Below are 21,064 nucleotides of genomic sequence, written 5' to 3' on the forward strand. Positions count from 1 at the left end.
CAAAAGAATCCAAAGTGTATAATATATCTTTTTTTAAGTTAGTCTCATTATTTTGGGAGGTCTAAGTCACAATGCTCGAATGCTTGGCAATACTGTATCTTTGAGCCATATTTTCCTCAATATAGAGCATGTGCATATATTATTGTTGAAGGGTAGTAACAAAGGGATTTCTTCCATAGACTTGGAAGTAAGAGAGAGAGATGGTTTTTGTTTTTATTTTTAAATACTTAGCAGATGCCCGTATACTGTGGTACAGTAATGGGGCCATATAAGTACCTAGATAGATAACTATGTATTAAAATGCTTGGGCTGTAACTAGTGCCATTTCTTCCAATCCTGAAAGTTCAGGGTGAGGATTGAGAAAAATGGGTCTGGTTTTGGCTATATTGACTTGATCTATTTAATGTGCTGTGATTCTCACCGCAAGCAAAAATACTACAAGGTTCCATCACAACAGACATGTGATTGAAAGACCAGTTGTCTTGAGCCCATCTTGTTCTTTTTTGTTTCCACTGAGTCTCTTCTCTGTTGCCCTACAGTAGCCATAACACTTAATTAATACTGTGTGCCATATAATGTTTCGAGCAAACAATTTTCATAAATAGTTTGCTGTAATGTTGTTTGTTAGGCTTCATGTTAATTTGAAGATATTTTGCTGGATTCTATTATAGGATCTTTGCCATCAGAGCTTTGAAGAAGTCTGATTTATTTAAGGTTATGAGTTAAGTGATTGAAATTGAGTTTTTGAAATAATTCTGTTCTATCTGCTTTTTTGAGTTCAGCTTCTCTCTGACTGTGGGGGCGAAGGAAGGGAATTGCAGGTATAGCTGCAGGTTTAAAAAACAAAGATTGGACGTCAGTAAAAAAAAAAATCCAGTGTAGTTGCACACAAATCTAGCATAAGCAGAAAGGGAAATCACTAGTGCACATAGAAAACTTCTGTAAAATATTCTGAAAAATGTCTGAAAATCATATCAGTAGAACAGCAGAACTATGAAATTCAATTACATAGAACCAGGTTTCACATTACAAGCCTTTGCACAACACTAGTCAAAGTTTTCAGCCTCCCAGGAAGAGTTTTTCAAAGTGACAAACAAGAATTCCTCTGAGCCTTGTTTGACACTGATTAACCAGAAAAGCAATGATGTGTGCCATTGCCCTATGGGCTTGTTAAATATAGACCTGTAATGAGGGACATATGGAGTGATGGCCTTTCAATATATGCTGCTATCAAAATAGTAAATAGAATGGTTTGGGTCTTGTCCCTTTAAGTAAAAGAGATACGTAGAGTTGGAAGAGGAAGTTTCTATGTTTGGGAATGGCACTAGGAGAGAAAAAGATAGGACTGAGGCAACTGTAGTGACAATAGCAGGGTCCCACTGAAGAGCAGAGAAACAAGGAAGAGTCTATATAGAACAGGTAGGGTTGCCAGGTGTCCAGTTTTCGACTGGAACGCCCAGTCGAAAAGGGACCCTGGTGGCTCCAGTCGGCACTGCTGACTAGGCCGTTAAAAGTCCGGTTGGCGGTGCAGCAGGGGCCTGGGACTAAGGCAGGCTCCCTGCCTGCCCTAGCTCTGCATGGCTTACAGAAATGGCCGCAGGCAGGGCTGTCCGTAATGGAGTGCGAGACCCAGGACAAATCAGCCTCCCCGCTAGTCTCCTTGCCATCCACCCGGCACACCTGCCCACTTGTCCGCTGCTTGCCTTCTCACCTCCCACCTGCTGCTCACTTCTTCGCCAGCCGGCCACCCACCCACCTGCTGTTCGCCTCCTCACCTGCCTGCCCGTAGCTCGCGTCCCCACTAGTCTCCTTGACATCCGTCCACTGCTTGCCGCCTCATGTCCGCCCACCTCCCACTCTCCTCCTTGCTGTCCACCTGCCCGCCTGCCATTCGCCTCCTCATCCCACTCACCCATCACTCACCTCCCCGCTAGTCTCCTCACTGTCCATCGGCGCACCCCCCCGCCATGTGCCCGATCACTGCTCTGCTCCCCGCTTGCCTGCCTTCCTGCCGTTCGCTTCCTTACCCCACTCTCCCACCTGCCTTGCCTCCCCACCCACCTCCTCATCTGAATACTGGGACAAATGGCATCCTGACCGTACATCGGTCAGGATGCGGGACAAAGTGCTAAATATCGGAATAGTCCTGATTTTATCAAAGCGCGGGGCCCCCCAAAGTGTGGGGCAATCTTCACCCTATCCAAGGGATGGTTCTGGCTGCAGGTCCCTACAGCCCCTCGATGCATGGGTGGCCGGGGAGGCTCCACGCACTGCACTTGCACCTGCAGGCGCTGCCCCCACAGCTCCCATTGGTCCTGGGTCCTGGCCAATGGGAGCTGCGGAGCCGGCTCTGAGGGTAGGGGCAGCATGCAGAACCTCTCTGGCCACCCATGCATCTAGGGGCTGCAGGGACCTGGTGGCCCCTTCTCGGGAGCCACAGTAAACGCTGCCGGGACTCTGCACCCTAAACCCTCTCCCGCACCCCAACCCCCTGCCCCAACCCTACTAGTTCTGATTTATTTACACAGTTCCAGCGTTTTTATTTACCCATTGTTAATGGCTTGCCTTAACTGCTTATGCAGTACCCTGAGCATCTTGATATGTGGCTGTGCTGCCTTATAATTAAAGCCTTGTTATTATTATCTTAATCTATCATTCATTATGGGGATTCAGGGCTGCAGCTATAACTGTTGTACCGAAGTAGGAGGCTACCAGCATAGGTTATTCACCATGTGTTACAGATCCTTTCCAAATGATTCCTGAATCATACCTTAGTGTGAGGGGTCTAATGGCAGTCATTTCACAGCTTCATGCATGCTTAAAATTCCCTCTCCTATTTAGAGAATACAGCTATTTCCCAAGCAGGCTGTGAATGGCCACTTGTGATGGAGTGCAATGCCCAGTCGGGAATGAACTGCTTTTATGAGGCTTTTGTCATTTAGGCACTTTCGCTGGACTACTCCGTGGGTTATAAAGCCAGTGCTCACATGAAATTACAGCATCTCTAATGCAGAGGACTGTTGCTCAGGATTACTAATACAAAAGAACAGCTGGGATGCTATGAATCTGAACAGTAAACATTTGTCGTAGTAAAACTGCAGGTCTTTAAATATCTGTGCCTTTACCACAGTTACAATATTTTTTAATTACTCTTGTTCTATAAGGTTTATTAGTGCTGCATCCAAAGAAAATGTGTAGCTGACACAGTGACTGGGTAAAACAGTAAATTGTTTAGAAACTGTGTCTATTGAAACCAGTGTTCTTGCTGGCAGTGATGTTAGTAATACACAAGGTTTAAGTTAGATTGGCTTATACATTGGCTGTCTCTACTTGCTTATTGCCTTGTGACTGACAAAATGCACTGAGAACCCAACAGGAGTCGAGTAAATTACATGGTGATTCTGATGAAAATAACTGAAGTTATAATTTGTGTACCTGTCTCAGCCCAATCTCTTACCTGTCATCAAAGATTTAGAGGTAATTCAGTTTAATGGAACTCGGAATAGCAGACTGTCCAAAACCCAATTGTCAATATTATGTTCAGAGTCACCAGCACTGGTAAGACAGTATTCAGAAAGCACAGCTGTGACTTTCATTCATGCACCCCTACTCTCTGATATTCTTTTTGCTAGAGAGACAAATGCTGAATAATAGCTGGCAAGACTGAATACTAGCAGCAGGATCTGATACCAGCTGAGACTTGGAAAAGAATAAATAACAAGGAATATTTACTCATTTTGTGGCACAACTTTTGAAAATGCTTAGAAATGAAATAGTAACAATAATTATTGATGCTTTATAGCATCTGGCGCTCTCTAGATGGATTTGTCGATTGAACAGAATTCAAAGATGCCTACCACTACAGTATCCGTTTGCATAATGTAGTCACAAAGATATACAAAATATTGTCCGTAGTAAAGTTTGCTCCACATACACCTTAGATTCTTGGTATCTTGCTTACTGTCTCCTCCCCACCGCCCCCCACACCTATAAGTGTAGAAATGTTAGTAAATAGTCCCTTGTTTTCAGTTATTATTGAGGAACATTTACAAACTTAAGGGGGAGAGATGTAGGTGGTTGTAGCTTGACCTGAAAAGTTCAGTGGCTGTAGCAGAGCAGAATTTCCGATTCTTCCCTTGACTCTGAAGTTTTGAATGCTTGAGGTTGACAGTACTGGTAATGAGTGTTCTCAATTCCCTCTGAAATCAGTAAGAGATAAAGACACTTAGCACCTCCAGGAGTTGCTCTGCAGTTTGCAGGATTGAGCCCTTAATTCCTGCAGGCAGTTTTGTTTGCTGTTTTTCTGTTTTCCTTGCCTCTCTGGTGCCTCTGATATTTTATCTCAAATCCCAGGCCCCTCCAATGCTATCTCTTGTTCTCCAATTCTCTCCAGCTTTTGTTTTCTCAGCTCTTCCCAGGCTGTCTGATCCATTGTCACCTCCCCAGGTTGCTCCAGGACTGTCTCTTTGCTTTGTCAGTATCTTTCTGCCTTCACCGCTCCACTTTTTCACAGCATCCGCTTACTCCTGACACATTGCTGAAACACAACTACAGAAACCCTTGCACATCCTGTAGAATTTATACAAATGGTGAACTATTTCTTCCCTCTGTTTATCTGTCAACTGGAGCAGAGTCCCCGATTGCTACAGTAAGACTTTCTCTGTATTTTTCTACTAATAAGTAGACAAGTTAGTAGAGGTTTACAAGATACAAGATCAAAAATAACGAGGAGTACTTGTGGCGCCTTAGAGACTAACAAATTTATTTGGGCATAAGCTTTTGTGGGCTAAAACCCACTTCATCAGATGCATGGAGTGGAAAATACAGTAGGAAGATATATATAACAGTACACGAAAAGACTGGAGTTGCCTTACCAAGTGGGGGGTTGAGACAATTCAATTAATGTGGGCTATTCTCAACAGGACGACAAATCACTTTTGCAGTGGTAATTAGTCAAGTGAAAGGAAATCTTGGGATAGTATTAGGCTACGTATAAAAATATTTAAAATTTAATGTACTTAGGGAAAAAATGTGCTGTAGGGGAGGGACTAGACTAGAGGACTAGATGATCATAATAGTCCCTTCTGACCTAAATATCTATGAATCTGACTACAAGCACAGAGATAAAGGGAAGTGGTAGGGCAAATTAAAACTACTGTTACTGCACAGAGTGTTACACTGAGCAGGTCTGTTTCTCATGAGAAGTAATGAAAAAATAAATAAGGTCAATCTCAGCAGTTGTGCCAGGGCATCTGTTAATTCACAGCTCTCCACATATGTATTTTACTTGCGGTTTTCATTTGTTCCAACTCTGAGTAGGCAAGAAGGGTTTGGGCTTCCGGAATGGATTGATTCTTGGGTGAGTGGATGCAAACTGAGGATAGATCTATTTTTGCAGTCTCCTTTAATTTACAGCATGCACACGATTCCTGACATTGCTTGGATCAAAGATGGGCAAAACAGCAAAAGTAGTAGCCAAGCATACCGGAATGAATAGTCCCAGTAAAATCACACAGCTCAATCACAACTCCTGTGCAAAAATTGAGTCTCATTTCCACCTCCCTCCAAACACTTTAAAATCGTACCGCAAGGACTGTCTGTCTTTGGCTGTCAGTCAAGTGATTCAAAAACACCATAAACTTCGAGTAGCTGTCTCTCTCTGTTCTTTCAGCCATGGTTATCTGAGACACATCTGAATGGCTCGGCCTAGCCTGCTCTAAAGAAAGGTCTTTAATTTAGACTTTGTCTTCACTGCAGCTGGGATAATTAATACTATAGGACTTGAGCCGATCTCTAACTATTGGAGATCAAGATGAGACCTAATGTTGGGAACAGATAATCCCACATCTGCCTGCTTAGGAGGTTTTTTTAAAAACACCTTCCTCTAAAGCAGCACTGTCACAGACAGGGTACAGGACAAATGGATCTTGGGCTTGATTCAGTCTGGCAATTCCCATGTCACAACATGGCTAAAATTCACAGTGTTGATGAGACCCTCCTAAACGGGTCACCTGACTTGCTGGCTGAACTGGTTTTCATTAGTACATAATCAGTGTGGCATGTCAAGTTGCTGTGCTTAAACTAAGGTAGATTGATGTGAAATCAGTGCTGAGGTCATGTAAGTGTCACCTCTGCTTTGTGCTGGTGCTAAGAAGTGCATAGGATTATTTTAAAAAATCTTGGAACTCCATTAGAATAAAGGGGAAGAGATCATTTGTCTTGACTTTGCAGAGGCAATCTTGTACTCTAATTTAGTAACCGCTATAACATAAAGAGGTGATTCGTGGTCCAGAACAATAAGTGTGAATGTAAATGCTGTAAAATCAAAGCTGATGAAGGACAAAGAGAAAAGGAAGAAAGAAACAGATGCTTGCATTTCCAGAGAAGTAGGAGATGAAACACTTCATTTTTCTGGGAAGCTCATTTGCAGCACATGTGAAGCCTGCCATGGCTATCAGTTATTTTGGTATTGAGAAAAGTTAATCAGAGACCTGAACTGGTAAACAACAGTTATCTTGACATCCTGTATAAAGTAAGGAAGCGGCTACCATACGGAACAAAGAGAAGAAAATGAGACACATTTTCCACAGGTGACATTTTCAAAAGGCTCAGACTCAGAAGAGCTAAACAAATTACCAACAGGGAGATGCATAGAATCTGTTGACCATCTAGCTATTTGCATTGAGCAGCATCTTCTATAAAGAAAGATTGGTACAAAACTAGGCACTCCTTCTATGGTGGAGTGTGGATGAACCAGCAGACTTCAGGTGATCTGGAAGGAAATGAGGAAGAAAAGATGGGCATTAATCAACACATAAGTAGAGAAGTGCTGAGCCTTACCTGGAAGAAAGTCCCAAGGCACATTAAGGCCAAAGCTAATTGAAAGAAAGATGGGATTTCAAGGCCAAAAATTAAAATAAAAATAGGAGGAAAAGTCTGTAAAGGCAAGATTTTTTAAAAATGAGTGTCTAAAGTTAGGCATCTAAATAAGTGGCTTGATTTTCAAAATTGCTGAGCACCCAGCAGCTCCCATATGAATGCCTCTATATGGACAAAATTCAGTGTATAGACGCTCATAAGAGAAACATTAAAAGACTACAATTATTATTCAGTATTTTCTTCGGAAACCTAAAATGTGGTGATAAGTAGTCTAAAATGAGTGAAGGGTTTGCACAGAATCCAGCTGTATCTCCCTTAATTCTCAGCTGTCTCTAACGTCTCCATTTTCAAACCTGTGCTTTGGGCTTTGAACTGAAAGAAATGCACAGAAAATAGGAAATAATTTCAGCTTACAAATGGCTCCAACATTTTTATATTAGAATATGGAATATATTTTTGAGGTTGGCCATGTTGTTTTCAGTTTAAAAAAAAAAAGTCATGTTAATCCTAGTTTTGATGTTTCTCCTGGGGGAAAATTCTCTTTTAAGAAAATGGTGGAGATTAATCCCCGTGCATTCCATTTGCAAGAAGCAAAGAACTACAGTTAGCAGTAAATCCAAGATGCTAATAAGCAGAAAACTGAGGGTGTTTTTCAATGTGAATTCAGCTTGATAAGCACTTTGAGTAGAGGAAAGGTGATAAAGTTCTAATAGAGCATAAACAAGGCCTGGTCCCCTGAAAGTTTGCTCATTTCTGGGTGGGAGAGGGACAAAGAGAGAGTACAACAAACAAGAATGTATTATCTGATAAAGTCCTGGTTTACTTTGTTGCATAAGAATTTTATGTACTTCCCATGTTTACTTGATAGTGGGGAAAATGCAGGAAAGCTGTTTAGGTTGGTATTTCAGGAGTCAACCACCCATTAATTTCAGTAAGCACCTCTTCATCTTTTTCAAAGGGTACAGTGCAATGTGGAATAAGCAAAAAAAGGCTATCGCATTTCCTGTCCCTCCAGGAATCATCTCTCTCCTGATTTTAATTATGTGCATGTGTTTTGTTTTCCTGTTAGCTGGCAGAAGTTCCTAAAATATTCTGCCTAGCTCAGATCCAAGCAGCGCTGGCTCACTGCATAAAGCTGTACCCAGCATGGGTTCGAGTGGTCACAGACAGCCTTTATCAAGAAGTAGCATTCTGTATTTACTGTTTACAGAGCCAGTGAATGGGCCAGGAGGGAGAACCCATAAGTCATTGCTAATGGAAAGAGAGGGGAGGGAATCTGACCTGTCCGAGATACAGGACTGAACACGGGGTGGGGCAACTTCACTTTTTCCATTCCAAGTTGAAATTCTCGATTCCTTTAATAAATCTGACTCTGATTCTATCTAAAAAAGAGAATACTAAGGGTTGCAAAAGGCATGATGATAACAGTATATCTTTAAGAAACAGTATGGCCAGACTAGCCCTGGTCCTGGCCCAGGGCTGTGAAGAAGTAGGATGTGTATGATGGTTGTGCAAGCTGCAGCTTTCAACTTTGTGGGCAAGGGCCAGTCTCTGTAGTCAGGCAAGCACAGAGTTTTGCTCCCTCCCCTGGTAGGTGCAAATTGCCAGGGAGGAGAGACAGGACAATGGGCACACCCTGCCTGCCTTCACCAGGCCCTGCAGTTTGCCAGTCTGGGAGAGATGAATAAACTGCAGCCTTTAAAATGATTGTGCAACTGTTGTGCTTCCAATGTGAGCTCAGTGAGAGTTTGTGCTGTAAAGGCATAATCTGACCCTATGTGATCATGTAATTACACCGTATAATGATTTGTGCGCACAGGTGGCAGAGTTAAGGGTGCATGTGCAACCTCAGTGATCTGTTACATTTTCAAAATTGGGGTGCCTACTGTTGGGTATTTTCAGAGGTGCTGATCACCTAAAACTTCTCTTGAAATAATTAGGACCTATGGGTGCTCAGCAACTCTGAAAATCTTTATATGGATAAAATCGGATTATTGAAAAGTTAGAAATGTCCTATGTAACCATAATTTTCTTTCTCCAAATACCTATGATCTGAAATTCTTATTTTCTGAATTTTAGATATATCTTCTGAGCTGTTCAAATTATCAGGGTTTACCTGTATTTTAAATATTATCCCTACATAAACCAGCATTTACAGTCCTACATCAAACAAATGAACGCAAGTGTATTCGCGAATATCTTCTTTCGAAGCATCGTGCCAACTTGTAGCATGATGTAAATAATAATTTATTCACAGGGAAGATAAGCATAAAAGGCCCAATATTGCAGCACACAAAGGATGTACCAAACATCAAGGGGGACATATCCTCAATTGGTGTAAACTCCTTTGAGCTCCTTTGCTGATTTTCTCTAGCTGAGCATCTGACCAAGGATATTTTATGCTTTCCTTCATTATGAAGTTAAACACAGATTAAATGTTAGCTAAATCGTTATGTAATCAAGTCTGTTGTTTGGAGTGCTACTCTGGAATGGTGTAAATGAACTATCTGGACTTCTGGCACTAATCCAGTTTGTAATGTATAGACCCTCTAATTTGACATAAAATCATTTATTCTTTAAATGGCATATGATCTGCCATAGTGGAATATATAGGCCATTAAAAGAAAACTGAAAAGATTGATGGATCACAAATAGGAGCCCACCCTTCAGCCATGACAGCTGTCCACACCTTTACAATGTCATCACTGCAAGGAAATCACTATTAGCCTCCAAAATGTGCAGGGTTTTGTGTTAGTCACATGTTCTAATGCTTCTAGTTGTAAGGTTATTGCAGCTCTCCTTCTGGAGAGCTGATTGTCTTCACCATACTCGGAACGTAGTTTAAAGTTTGTCTGTTACCTTTTGGAGGAAGGAGATATGGATTTGGGGTGTGTTCGCATTTATGGTGTTCCTTCAAATATTTGTTACACTCCGTTGTATTTTACATAGATATAAAAAGGTTTCAGCAACTTCAGGTATTTCAGCCCTTTTTCCTGTCCAAATTCCATTCACGTGATTATATTCTGCCTATGTACAAGAAATTTCCTACCCTCTCCCTCTCCTTTCAGCTGCATACTTCAATTCCTGTCCTAAACTGTTGTGTAGTTTTTGCAGTGCATTGTTAAACACAAGATGTGTTCCAATACAGAAATGGCTGAATTTTAGTGCTAGGTGAAATGTAAAATACTTTAAATTCTTTAGGAGGAAAATCTCTCTATAAATACATTGCAATAATGAGGTGCAGAGTAACCCAATGCAGTGTTTTTGTGGGGTTGTTTATTTTTGTTTAAATCATGTAACAAAGATCTAGGAGAGAGATAATATATTCCATGTTCAATACCCAGTCCGTATATTTTGGCTAAGTGGTTCTGGTCGGCTCTAAATCTCAGTTGGGGCTGGGGTCAGTTCTTAGAGAGATTCAGGACTGGTATTTGGGGTTGCATGTAATGATGCCTAATTCTCATGAGATTTCAGCCACAGTTTAAGTAAATATCACGGACAAGCTGATACAATGAGATTTACTGCCGTTTGAATGATGGAACATACTAGCTGTTCCTGAAAGATTTCTACTGTCTTGTCCAAATCCTCTGGGAAGGCCAAAATGAGAACAGACCTTATAAACCTTTGCATCAGATCCAAAAAATTAAAAGAGAGGCTCCTGATTTTGGCTCTAGAGAAGTGGGCTTGAATCTGGGGCCTTGAATCCAGTTTCCAGCCTCTGGACACCGTGTACCCTTGAAGGGAGTTCAGATGCAAAGGTAGAATTTTGGAACATTCTAGCAGACTGATGCACAGTTTCTGTGTTTTTGGTTTTGCCTTTTAGCATTTGCAAGTTAAATGTCTGCTTGTGTAATAAGTATAAGGCACTGACATCCTTTGATTGACAGTGGCGAACCAAATAAGAATCAACGTCAAAAACTAGACGCTGGCACCATTCTCAGAGATAAAGTATCAAGTGGGTAGCAGCAATAATGATTAGTAGTGCTTTTCACTTTTTTTCTCCACTAGCCGGGAACACATTGAAGCAGCTGTCATTTGCAGTCAGTGTCTGGGCTGTTCCTGGCTGAGCATTGGTGACAGAGCAGAATATTGCTGTATATGCTGTAAATCGCCCTTCAGGCAAAACCAGTAATGAATGCTTCAGGCTTAGAATGGCACTTTTGTGCTCCTCTCATGTTGTATTTTAATGGGTCAAAAATGCATCTTCTTATTCCAGTCCTTTGCAACTTTAAAAGAGTGAAATGTATCTTCGACGCATCATATGCTCTCTGTTTGTGAGTGAGTGAGAGGGAAGGAGAAGGAATGACAGCTGTTCCTTCTCACGCTTTAGCTACCCTGGGACTGGCCAAAAAGAAGGCATTTTTTGTCACATAGCCAAATTACTAACTCTGGAAAGGGATGGAAACTGTAGGGAACAGTTAAAGGGCCCGATTTTCCACTGCCTTGCATCTTCTGTTGTCCTATCCATCTGTGCAAAGTGTGTGTAGAATGTGCTCACTGTATAGCTGTATAAATCATACAAGATGCAAGGCAGTATGGAATTAGGAGGTCCATGTTTTGTGCCTGTGCTTTTGGTTGGTGACTCAGAATATTATCAAAAATGAAACGTTATGAATATTCATTTTCTCTAATAAAATATCTGCTCCTCTCAATAGCTTTTTTTAATCAGTTGGTGACTATACTCTCAGTATTTTCTTTTCACGCTATTGACTGATGATAAATATTCCTGCCTTTCATAGCTAGACCATGGTATCTATGTCTGAATACTTCAAACCATTGTATTAGGAACCGGGACATAGGTGGTCTTGTCTAACAGTCAGAGCTGGAGTTGGAGCCAGGAGATGAGCCAAGGGTCAGAGTTGGAGCCGATGGTCAGGAATGAGGCATGGGAGTAGGAACCAGAGATGTGGCAAGGAGCAGGCCTGGAGCGGGGCAAGGCAGGAACTGGAATTGAGATAGGAGCAGAGCAGGAACTAGGAACAGGGTTGGATGCAGATCATAGGAGACAAGTAAAGGGCCTGATCCAATGTAGCAGCCAGCAACAGGGATCCTGCACAGTTGCTCAGACAACCCATCTGGGTCGCTTCCTTGCTTAAGGAAGGTGCCCCAGGCCTTTGGTGTCCTGATAGGACCCTGTGGGGCCTGACCATCCAAGATTAGTGAGGTGGTGCTTCATCTGTCTTCCTTGGTGGCAGTGAGGGAATGGTAAGAGACCTCAGCCTCTCACACTCCTGGGTTCTAGGCCTGCTAAAACCAAGGACCCACACCCTTGGATCCTTACACATTGCTGCAGCTTCCAGCAGTCAGTTTGGTGGTAGGCGGCTGGCAGGAGTTTGGCTGGGCTGGAAGGGATAGAGTTTATATGTGATTGTCTTCTCTTGCAGGAGGAGACCGAGAGCGGATGACAGCTCATCATGAGACATACCTTCTTATGGCCAGCACACAGAATGACATGGAGGACTGGGTGAAATCCATTCGCAGGGTTATATGGGCACCTTTTGGAGGAGGTGAGTCCAGGAGAGAAAATTTAAGAGTCCCAGGAAAAAGATACATATTGTTGTGTGTTTAGGTCCTAGTGAAGAAGAAAAGACAGTGAGTGAGCCAGATGCTTTAAAATAGTTGGACCAAGCACTTCCCATTCATCTTTCGCAACATGATAGAGGTTTCTAGGAAAATTGGTTTGGTGAAGTCAGTCCTTCATGGGCAGTTTGTCACCTAGGGAATAAGGTAGACTGAGATAATCCCTAGAGGTGACATGCATTAATATTCTGAGTAAATATTTTTGCTTCTCCCCCATCCAAAAGATTTCAACACACTTTACAGACATTAATTAAATATGCCTTAAAATCTCTCTGTGAGGTAGAGAAGTATTGTCATCCCCGTTTTACAGGTGGGGAAAAGTAAGGCATAGACTGCTGAATAGACTTACACATGATCACAGAGGATGAAGATAGAACCCAGATTGCCTGACCCCCAGTTCTGTCTCTTAATCAGACAGCCATTCTTTTCACCTAAGAGGGTCCTGTTTTTCTTCCCAATACCGAAAATATTCTTCCGAAAAAGATAGAGAATGAAAATGCAATATGGCATATTGGAGAAAGTAACGATGGAGGTGTTGTTTACTCCTTCTCATAACATGAGAACCTAGGGGTCACCAAATGAAATTAATAGGCAGCAGGTTTAAAACAAACAAAAGGAAGTATTTCTTCACAACGCACAGTCAACCTGTGGAACTCTTTGCCAGAGGATGTTGTGAAGGCCAAGACTATAACAGGGTTCAAAAAGAACTAGATAAATTCATGGAGGATAGGTCTATCAATAGCTATTAGCCAGGATGGGCAGGGATGGTGTCCTTAGCCTGTTTCCAGAAGCCGGGAATGGATCACTTGATGATTACCTGTTCTGTTCTTTCCCTCTGGGGCACCTGGCACTGGCCACTGTGGGAGGACAGGATACTGGGCTAGATGGACTTTTGGTCTGACCCAGTATGGCCGTTCTTACGTGCTATTGTGTCTATTTGGATGCCTGTCTGTTCCCAATGACAACCTAGGTGAGCAGGCTGCTAGTGAGGGGCCTCCAGCACCACTGTGTCAGTCCTGTTGCTCTCTTTCCACTCCTTTCTCTGTTCAGCATGCAGTTGTATTTGCTGCAGTCAGAAAGCACAGAATGGAGTCAGCGCACATAGTGGATTCAGTCTTGTGACCTTATATTAGCATGAGGAGAAGAAAAAAATGGTATAGGCTCCTGAGAAAAAGATATTTTGTTAGGTACTGGGGGAGTTCAAAACAAAAATACATGGGCAAATACAGTGTATTCATCTCTGCCCAGCACAATCATGGACACACTTTCTCAGCAACTCCTACAGCTGGTCAACTGGTTCTAGTCCTTGCTGATGGAGAAGGCTGTTTCACACGGGGTAAGATGAGAGGGATCTTGATGCATCTTGGTGTCTAATTCAATTAGAATTTGTACCTGTCACAAGAACTTGGCATTTATGGTCCCACAAAGCCTGAAAGCTGCATCTGGCTGATAATATTGTATAAAACGCAGTGGACACTACTAGAAGCCCTGTGGCATTATTTGGGCATTAAGTGTATAAGTTGTTCCTTCTGGTTAGAAATCTTAAAAAGGCAAATGGCCCTACTCAGTCTGTCCAGCACACCTGCTGTCTTTGAAAGGCCCCTTATACTGAGGGGGCACCACTGTGCAACTATTATCTATAATACTATTATCATCATTTCAGGAAGCAAAATGCTTACACATTAATCATATTGTTTCTCAGGGCACTTAAGCCCTTACTTTTGGATATGGGGGCTACTTTCCCATTAGATGAGAGCATCTGTATTTAAACCAGATAACTTCTCTCTTGTCACCATTATTGTTTGGCTATGAAAACAATGTCTGGAACCTCAGCAAGACTGTTCATGCTGTTTTGCAACAGAAAAGAACAGTTGTTGTAGCAGAAAATTGCTCTTACTGGCTAAAAATCACCTTTTCCACCTATTAGTTAAACTAGAGGAGGCCTGAGCCTGAAGGAAATGATAATTTTGAACAAAATCTTTCAAAGGAACCACACACCTTCCTTCACCTTCTATCCAGGTCAGACATTTCATATTGGGCAGAAACTTTGACCCCCTGCCTGGTGGACTGCCCTGTGACCGTCTATCAGCAGGAGGCCTGTCTGGCACAGTCTCAAACATGCCTTCAGTGGTGCTTGGGGATTCCTAGAGAAAATGCCTGCCAAAGGGATGGTAAAAGATGTCCCTTTAGCCTATAAGGAATTTGGGACCTACATGATAAGCACGGAAGGGCCCGCACTCTAGATGTGATTCCCTACACAGGACGTTGTTTTTAAAAAAAATCTGTCTTATACCAGGCAGTATATTGAACTATAATAGGCCCATTTTATATTCCAGCCCAAAATCACTGTCAGCTACCATGGCAAAACACATTTGGGTACAAGCAGTACCGTTTTGAGAAGAGGAGAGCTACGAATCTACCTGCTTACATGATCTCAACAACCATAGTATTTGAGCATCTCACATATATTAATGTCTTTATCCTCACAACTCCCCTGTGAGGTAGGGAAATATCTCCAATGTACAGGGGAAGACCTGAGGCCAAGTGACATTGAGTGATTTACCCCAGTTTGTACATGAGGTCTGTGACAGAGCTAGAAATAGAACCTTGATCTCCTGAATCCAAGTCTGGCGCCTTAGCCATTTATGATGTAAGATGGACTTTGGTGAGACTGGATTTACATATGGAAACCACTGGATGCACCCCAGAAGCTGGCGTGATACTGTCACAAGTGTAATAATGTTTAGTGCCATCTATTGGTGCAAATGCAGAGCTGAACGTGAGGCTCATTGAAAAGGAAAGGAGGACTTGTGGCACCTTAGAGACTAACCAATTTATTTGAGCATGAGCTTTTGTGAGCTACAGCTCACTTCATCGGATGCTGTAGCTCATGAAAGCTCATGCTCAAATAAATTGGTTAGTCTCTAAGGTGCCACAAGTCCTCCTTTTCTTTTTGCGGATACAGACTAACACGCTGCTACTCTGAAACATGAGGCTCCTTGTTTGCATAATACCAATTAAGGCTTGGGCATGGTGGGAGACTATAATTGTTGAGCTACTGTTTGTTTGAATTAATTATTAATTGAATTATTTTTAATTCAACTTAAGCCTTTTATAAATGTCATTTTCATGTTGGCCTTCTTGAGCAAATATGTTAACTCTAAAATGAGTCTCACTCTAGTGGGCAAATCATCAGAAAAAGTGAGGTAAATGATTGTGAGAAGTCCTGGCCAGAAAACAAAATTTCTATTTCCTGAAAAGTTTTGAGGCTTTGAAAATTGTTTCTACTGAACCTGGGTCCCCAAGACCCACGTCCGTGCCCTGACCACCAGGCTGTTGACTATTCTGCATGGACACACACTGACTAGGATTTCCATCCTGGACCAGAGAAACATTCCTGAGAGAATTCTATTTGTGACACAAATGTTGATAGTGAGCCTCACAATCTTGAGTGGTTTTAGGTTTCTAATGTATTTACACAGGGATACCGGACAGTATCCTGGGGCCTGGAGACCTCTGGGAATTGCGCATCTAGAGAGTTGCCTGTCTGTTTAACTGATTCTCATTTGAAGTACTACTTTTGAAACTCCAGAAGACCTAATCAGGTCTCTTTGGCTGTTTTGTGACAATATGTAACTCAACACGTGTATTTCCTACTCTTTTTCTGTATAAATTACTCCAGAACAAACCTGAAACAGACTAACTTTGCTGAATGAGGGTCCATGTTATTAACATCATCATCATTATTATTAATGGACTTGCTATCTAATTCCGTAGGTATGCATAAGGCTTCACAGAGAAAATAAATACCGTATAAGTGAACTGATTCTCAGCTGATGTAAATCAACATTGACTTCAGTGATTGATATCAAATGAGAGTCAAGCTCAAAGTCTGTGCCCTCAGAGTTTATAATTGTTATTTAGATAGGATTTTTTAAAATTGTTGTTTAAATCTATCTATCCAAAAGCTGTAGGTATTCTAACAATTAATTAGACTTACAATCACAATGTCGACCAACCAGCAGCATAAAAATAATCAAATACAGAAAACAAATAAACTCAGCCAACCAATTAACCAAAAGGAAAACACCCATTTTACCCCCGCCGCCTAAAGCACAAAATAGCACAAAATACAATGAATCACGAGAGCCCTGTCTTACCAAATTATTTGTGTGTTTGATGTGAAACGTAGTTTTATGTAGACCGGTTTCAGAGTGGTAGTCGTGTACAATCATCAATTTTTCTGAGTATTATAAACAAGGTTTGTGTGTATTCCACAGGTGTCTGTGCATATGAGCATAAGCCCTGTTAAATCACTAATATTTAGGGTCTGGCTGGTGACTGGAAAGGTATCCCGGTCATGGAGCAAGCAGATCTATAAATAATTAACCAGATCATTAAATTATTGTTTGTTAACTGGTACTAGGAATGGGAAAGGGGGTGGGGAGCTACCAAGGTGCTCTGAACAAGATTGTTTTTTTAACCAAAAGAGCAGGAAGAATACAGAGAACGTTCTTTTTTAAAATAAATAAATGAAAAATCAGCCAGCACTTCTAATGCTTGTTTGCACATGAAATTCCTTTCCTGATTAGATTAAAAAGGCAATTTTTTTTAAAGAAAGGAAAGGCCTGAGCTTTGATTGCAGAGCTTGAAAACAGAAATAAAGTGAAAGAAGGGGGTAGAGGAGAAGAAGAAACAATAGAGTTTTAATGCAGTGTGTGTGTGGGGGGGGAGGTACAAGGGGGTAAGGCAGAGCAAGGGCTGGAGCCTCTTGAGAGCCAGAAGGGCTGAGGCTTATTGCCTGCTAAGCTGGCACACGTGACAGTGGCTTGAAGTCAACTCAAAGTCAAAAAAAAAAAATCAAGGTTGCAGCAGCTCCCTCCTTTAGATTGTTTTGCCTGCACCTGCTGTATGTGACTGGCTGGAGCAGAAGGCAGCGGCAGCAGCAACAGCAGCAGCATTCGTAACACCTCCAGTGAGAATAGTAGTAAAAGGAGGAAATGAGCAAAGCGTCTCCCGTGTGGAAGCCTGTATTCTTCAGCAGATCCCGAGGACCTTTCGGCCAACGCCGCTGCATCTGATGCCTCTCTCCCACAAGAGCTTCTGGTAGTTTGAAGGTAACAAAACAACTGGGAAGCCCACAAGAACATCAGAAGGGGAGGCGGTTACGGAGGAAGGCACTTTGAAAAGAATCCATTATGGACAGAGAGTCTTTCAGGCGAAGGTGCCATTATTTTTGTTCCCTGTTTATAGAGATAAAAGGAGCCAGCAAGGAGTATCTTGGAGAATTCTTCAGGGGCCCTTCTGTCATTGTTCTCTCTTCCCCCATGCACATTACGAAGTGCTGACCTTTTCCAGTGGAATTTGAGCCCCCTGCCACTCTACCCCCAGTTCCAGCTGACAGGAAGAGCTCTCCCTCCTCACCCCCACGAGCACATACCCCTCTTCCACAGACACTTCCATTTGAACAGAAGATGCATCTTTTGGCTGAAATTCTTTTGTTGTGACATTGCATTGTAGCTAGTTGTCTCACCACAGGAAATAAAAGGAAAAAAAGAAAAGGAAATAAAAAGACAAAAGGAAATTCTTCCCAAAGCAGAATTGAAACAGGGAAGGAAACAAAAAAAAAAAAAACCACTACGGAGATCTAGAAGATCACAAACCTCCAACTTTAGATGAAAATGCACCATTAAAACCCCCCAATAAATCAGTAAGAATGAACAGTCACAGTCTTTCCTCTGGATGCAGCTTCTAAAGGAGAGCTTTGGCTTGATACTGGGACTCTGGCCTGCATGATGCCTGAAGATAGAAATGATGGGGTCCGCACCTCAGGGGCCTTAGCATCGGCTCCTTTCATTCCTAAAACTACCTATAGGAGAATTAAACGGTGCTTTAGTTTTCGCAAAGGTATGTACAGCTTGTCACTGTGTTGTGCTTTGCTGTTAGAGCCTTTTATTCTGAGAGGTCGAGGGGGCTGTGTATTCAGCGCCAACGAGAAGTCCAAAACAAAGGGCATGAAACAATAAGGATGCTGACGTTCCATGAATGATTTATTAATTTCCTTGTTCATTTGTAGTTGTAGCATTGTATTCTATGTACAGCAGTCCATGAATAGTCTGTGAGGGAGTTGAACCTGTGACACCCAGGGTCAGCCATAAGATTTGCAAAATTGGAAGAATAGGTCTGATTGACACTTATTCCTGCATGAGGGGTGGGGATGAGAGAATTTATATCTGTCCAGGTGTCCAAATACTTGGATCCAAAGATGTCGGATTTCCACGCATGCATTGTGCTGTTGCATATCATTGCCTTGCTTTGTTTCATCCTATTTTACTGCAGCGTGTACTCCCATTTCCACTTGCTGCAGAAACATTATTAAAGCAAGTTTAATTCTACATTGTACATAATCCTAATGATTAAGTGTGGTAGTTGTGGAGGTAAAGCTGGCTTTCAAAATGCATCAGCAGGTAAAGCTAGAAGAGAAAAAAAAATCTGAGTAGGAGGTGACACGGAATAGGAGTCACAGCACCAAGAAAAAAAATAAATTAACTCTTTGATGAGAAAAAGGAAACTTTGTCTTTTGGAATCTGAGAAGAAGCGTTTCACAGACATTTTTGTGCTGTTTTTAAGAACTACTCTGAGTACATGAATGGAAATTCTCATCCGCACTCCAAGCACGAGTTAAGAGTTACACACAGGGATTAATAGGGTTGGAATCCTCTCTTCACCCAACTTGCAGAAACATTAGCCACTCCCCCCAGTGGGATGAAGTTAAGGCTGCAAGTTGCTACATGCAACTGGATCTGGCCCTTATTTCCCCATAGTTTGCAGGTCCCAGGGTTGTGCTCCCATCTGTCCCCTTCCTAGCCTACTACGAAACTGTCACAGAGTGACCTTCAACATGTGCCAATCTTTCCCAGCATGGGTGCTCTGCCGCCTGCCCACCATGTTCGGCAGTAACAAGGTGGCTCCATTGCTCTGGGGGTTTTGCCCACACAGGCAAAGGTGAACAGGATATGCCCTGAAGGAGGAAGCAGCACTAGCTATGGTTCTTCCAGTGCAATAAAGGCAGAGGGCCTGATTTTTTTCACAAGTGCTGTGCAACTGTTGTAATTGCACATGCAAATTGTGTATCTGTGCACACAAAGGGTGCTGAACATCTAGCCCTAGATTTAAATATTGCTGATAGATTTGTTTTTAAAAAATAAAAAATTGGAGCTGTTCAGCACCTCTGAAAATCTGGCTGAGACAGGACATATGTGTCTATGTACATACATGTTATGTACAGGTTGGTGTAAGCTACTTCTCCATTGCTGTCTGCCCCTCCATATGAGCTTAACTATTCGAGGAATGTTCAGAATTTGAGAAAAGGATTAACAGATTAATGTGCAGACTATTGACTTTAGTGGTGCCGCAGGCTTCTCGTAGAGAAATGAGACTTTCAGCTGTTTCAGTTTTTCTGTATGTTTTGGCACAACAACTCTTCTGTTCTGAAAACATGAGTGAAATCACCCTGTTTATGGGCAGGGGATTGAATGATGCAGGTAGAGCCATTTCTGCTCATTTTCACTTGTGCCAGTTGAACTGTGTTTTACATATACAAGGTCTCTTCCAAAAGAAATCATCATGAAAGTCTATGGGCCAGATTTGCAGAACACTGTGTGCATCGTTACGACACAATCCAAATCTACTGAAGTCAATGGAAAGACACCCATTAACTTCACTGGCCTTTGGGTCAGGCCTTGACTGTGGATGCACATGCAAATAACCAATTACCTTGGTCTAGTTAACAGGTTGTTGGTTCACAAAAATGCTGTAATTGCACATGTGAACATGCATGCAACTATGCAAGAAAGGTTTCTGAAAATCTGGCCCATAGACTTAAATATTGGAGAAAATAATTTAAGAACAAAGGAACAGCCAAACTGGGTCAGACCAATGGTCCATCTAGCCCAGTATAATAGTGGCCAATGCCAAATGCTTCAGAGGAATGAACAGAACAGGTTATCAGCAAGTAATCCATCCCCTGTCATCCACTTCTAGCTTCTGGCAGTCAGAGGCTAGGGACACCCAGAGCATGGGGTTGCATATCTGACCATGTTGGCTAATAGGCATTGATGGACCTTTCCTCCATAAACTTATCTAGTTCTTTTTTGAACCCAGTTATAGTTTTGGCCTTTGCAACATCCCCTGACAATGAGTTCCATGGGTTTACTGTGCATTGTATGAAGAAGTACTTCCTTTTATTTGTTTTTAAACCTGCTGTCTATTAATTTCATTGGGTGACCCCTAGTTCTTATGTTATGTGAAGGAGTATATAACACTTCCTTATCCACTTTCTTCCCACCAGTCACGATTTTAAATCTATCATAGCCCTCTTAGTTCTCTGTTTGTACTCAGCAATACTGGCTGAGAGCTGGTTATGGGCATCTTAATACTATGCAGCAGCCAGCTGCTTTCAATATACCAGAGCTTGCGCTGCAATGCATCTGCAATTTATAACAATATAGAAACATTTTTCCCCAGTGCCTCAAAAACCCTATTTTCATTTCATTCATTTCAGATTAGACGTGATTTGAAAGCTAATTCCACAAGAGGGGGGGGA

General features: G+C 42.1%; 1 protein-coding gene across 10 annotated transcripts in view; it reads left to right on the top strand.

Annotated features, from left to right (window-relative positions):
- The window catches only part of ARHGAP24 (Rho GTPase activating protein 24), a 337,318-nt gene that overhangs the window by 274,839 nt on the left and 41,415 nt on the right, over positions 1 to 21,064 (top strand). For 8 of the 10 annotated variants that reach the window (XM_073340570.1, XM_073340577.1, XM_073340568.1 and 5 more), the window contains one exon: positions 12,264 to 12,386. In XM_073340570.1, the coding sequence (XP_073196671.1) occupies positions 12,264 to 12,386 (123 nt within the window). Of the gene's footprint in view, positions 1 to 12,263; positions 12,387 to 17,339; positions 18,367 to 21,064 lie in introns of those variants that run through there. The other 2 variants (XM_073340572.1, XM_073340576.1) reach the window with 2 other exon arrangements.

The sequence above is a fragment of the Lepidochelys kempii genome, chromosome 4 (genome assembly GCF_965140265.1).
Source record: "Lepidochelys kempii isolate rLepKem1 chromosome 4, rLepKem1.hap2, whole genome shotgun sequence".
Taxonomy (NCBI): domain Eukaryota; kingdom Metazoa; phylum Chordata; order Testudines; family Cheloniidae; genus Lepidochelys; species Lepidochelys kempii.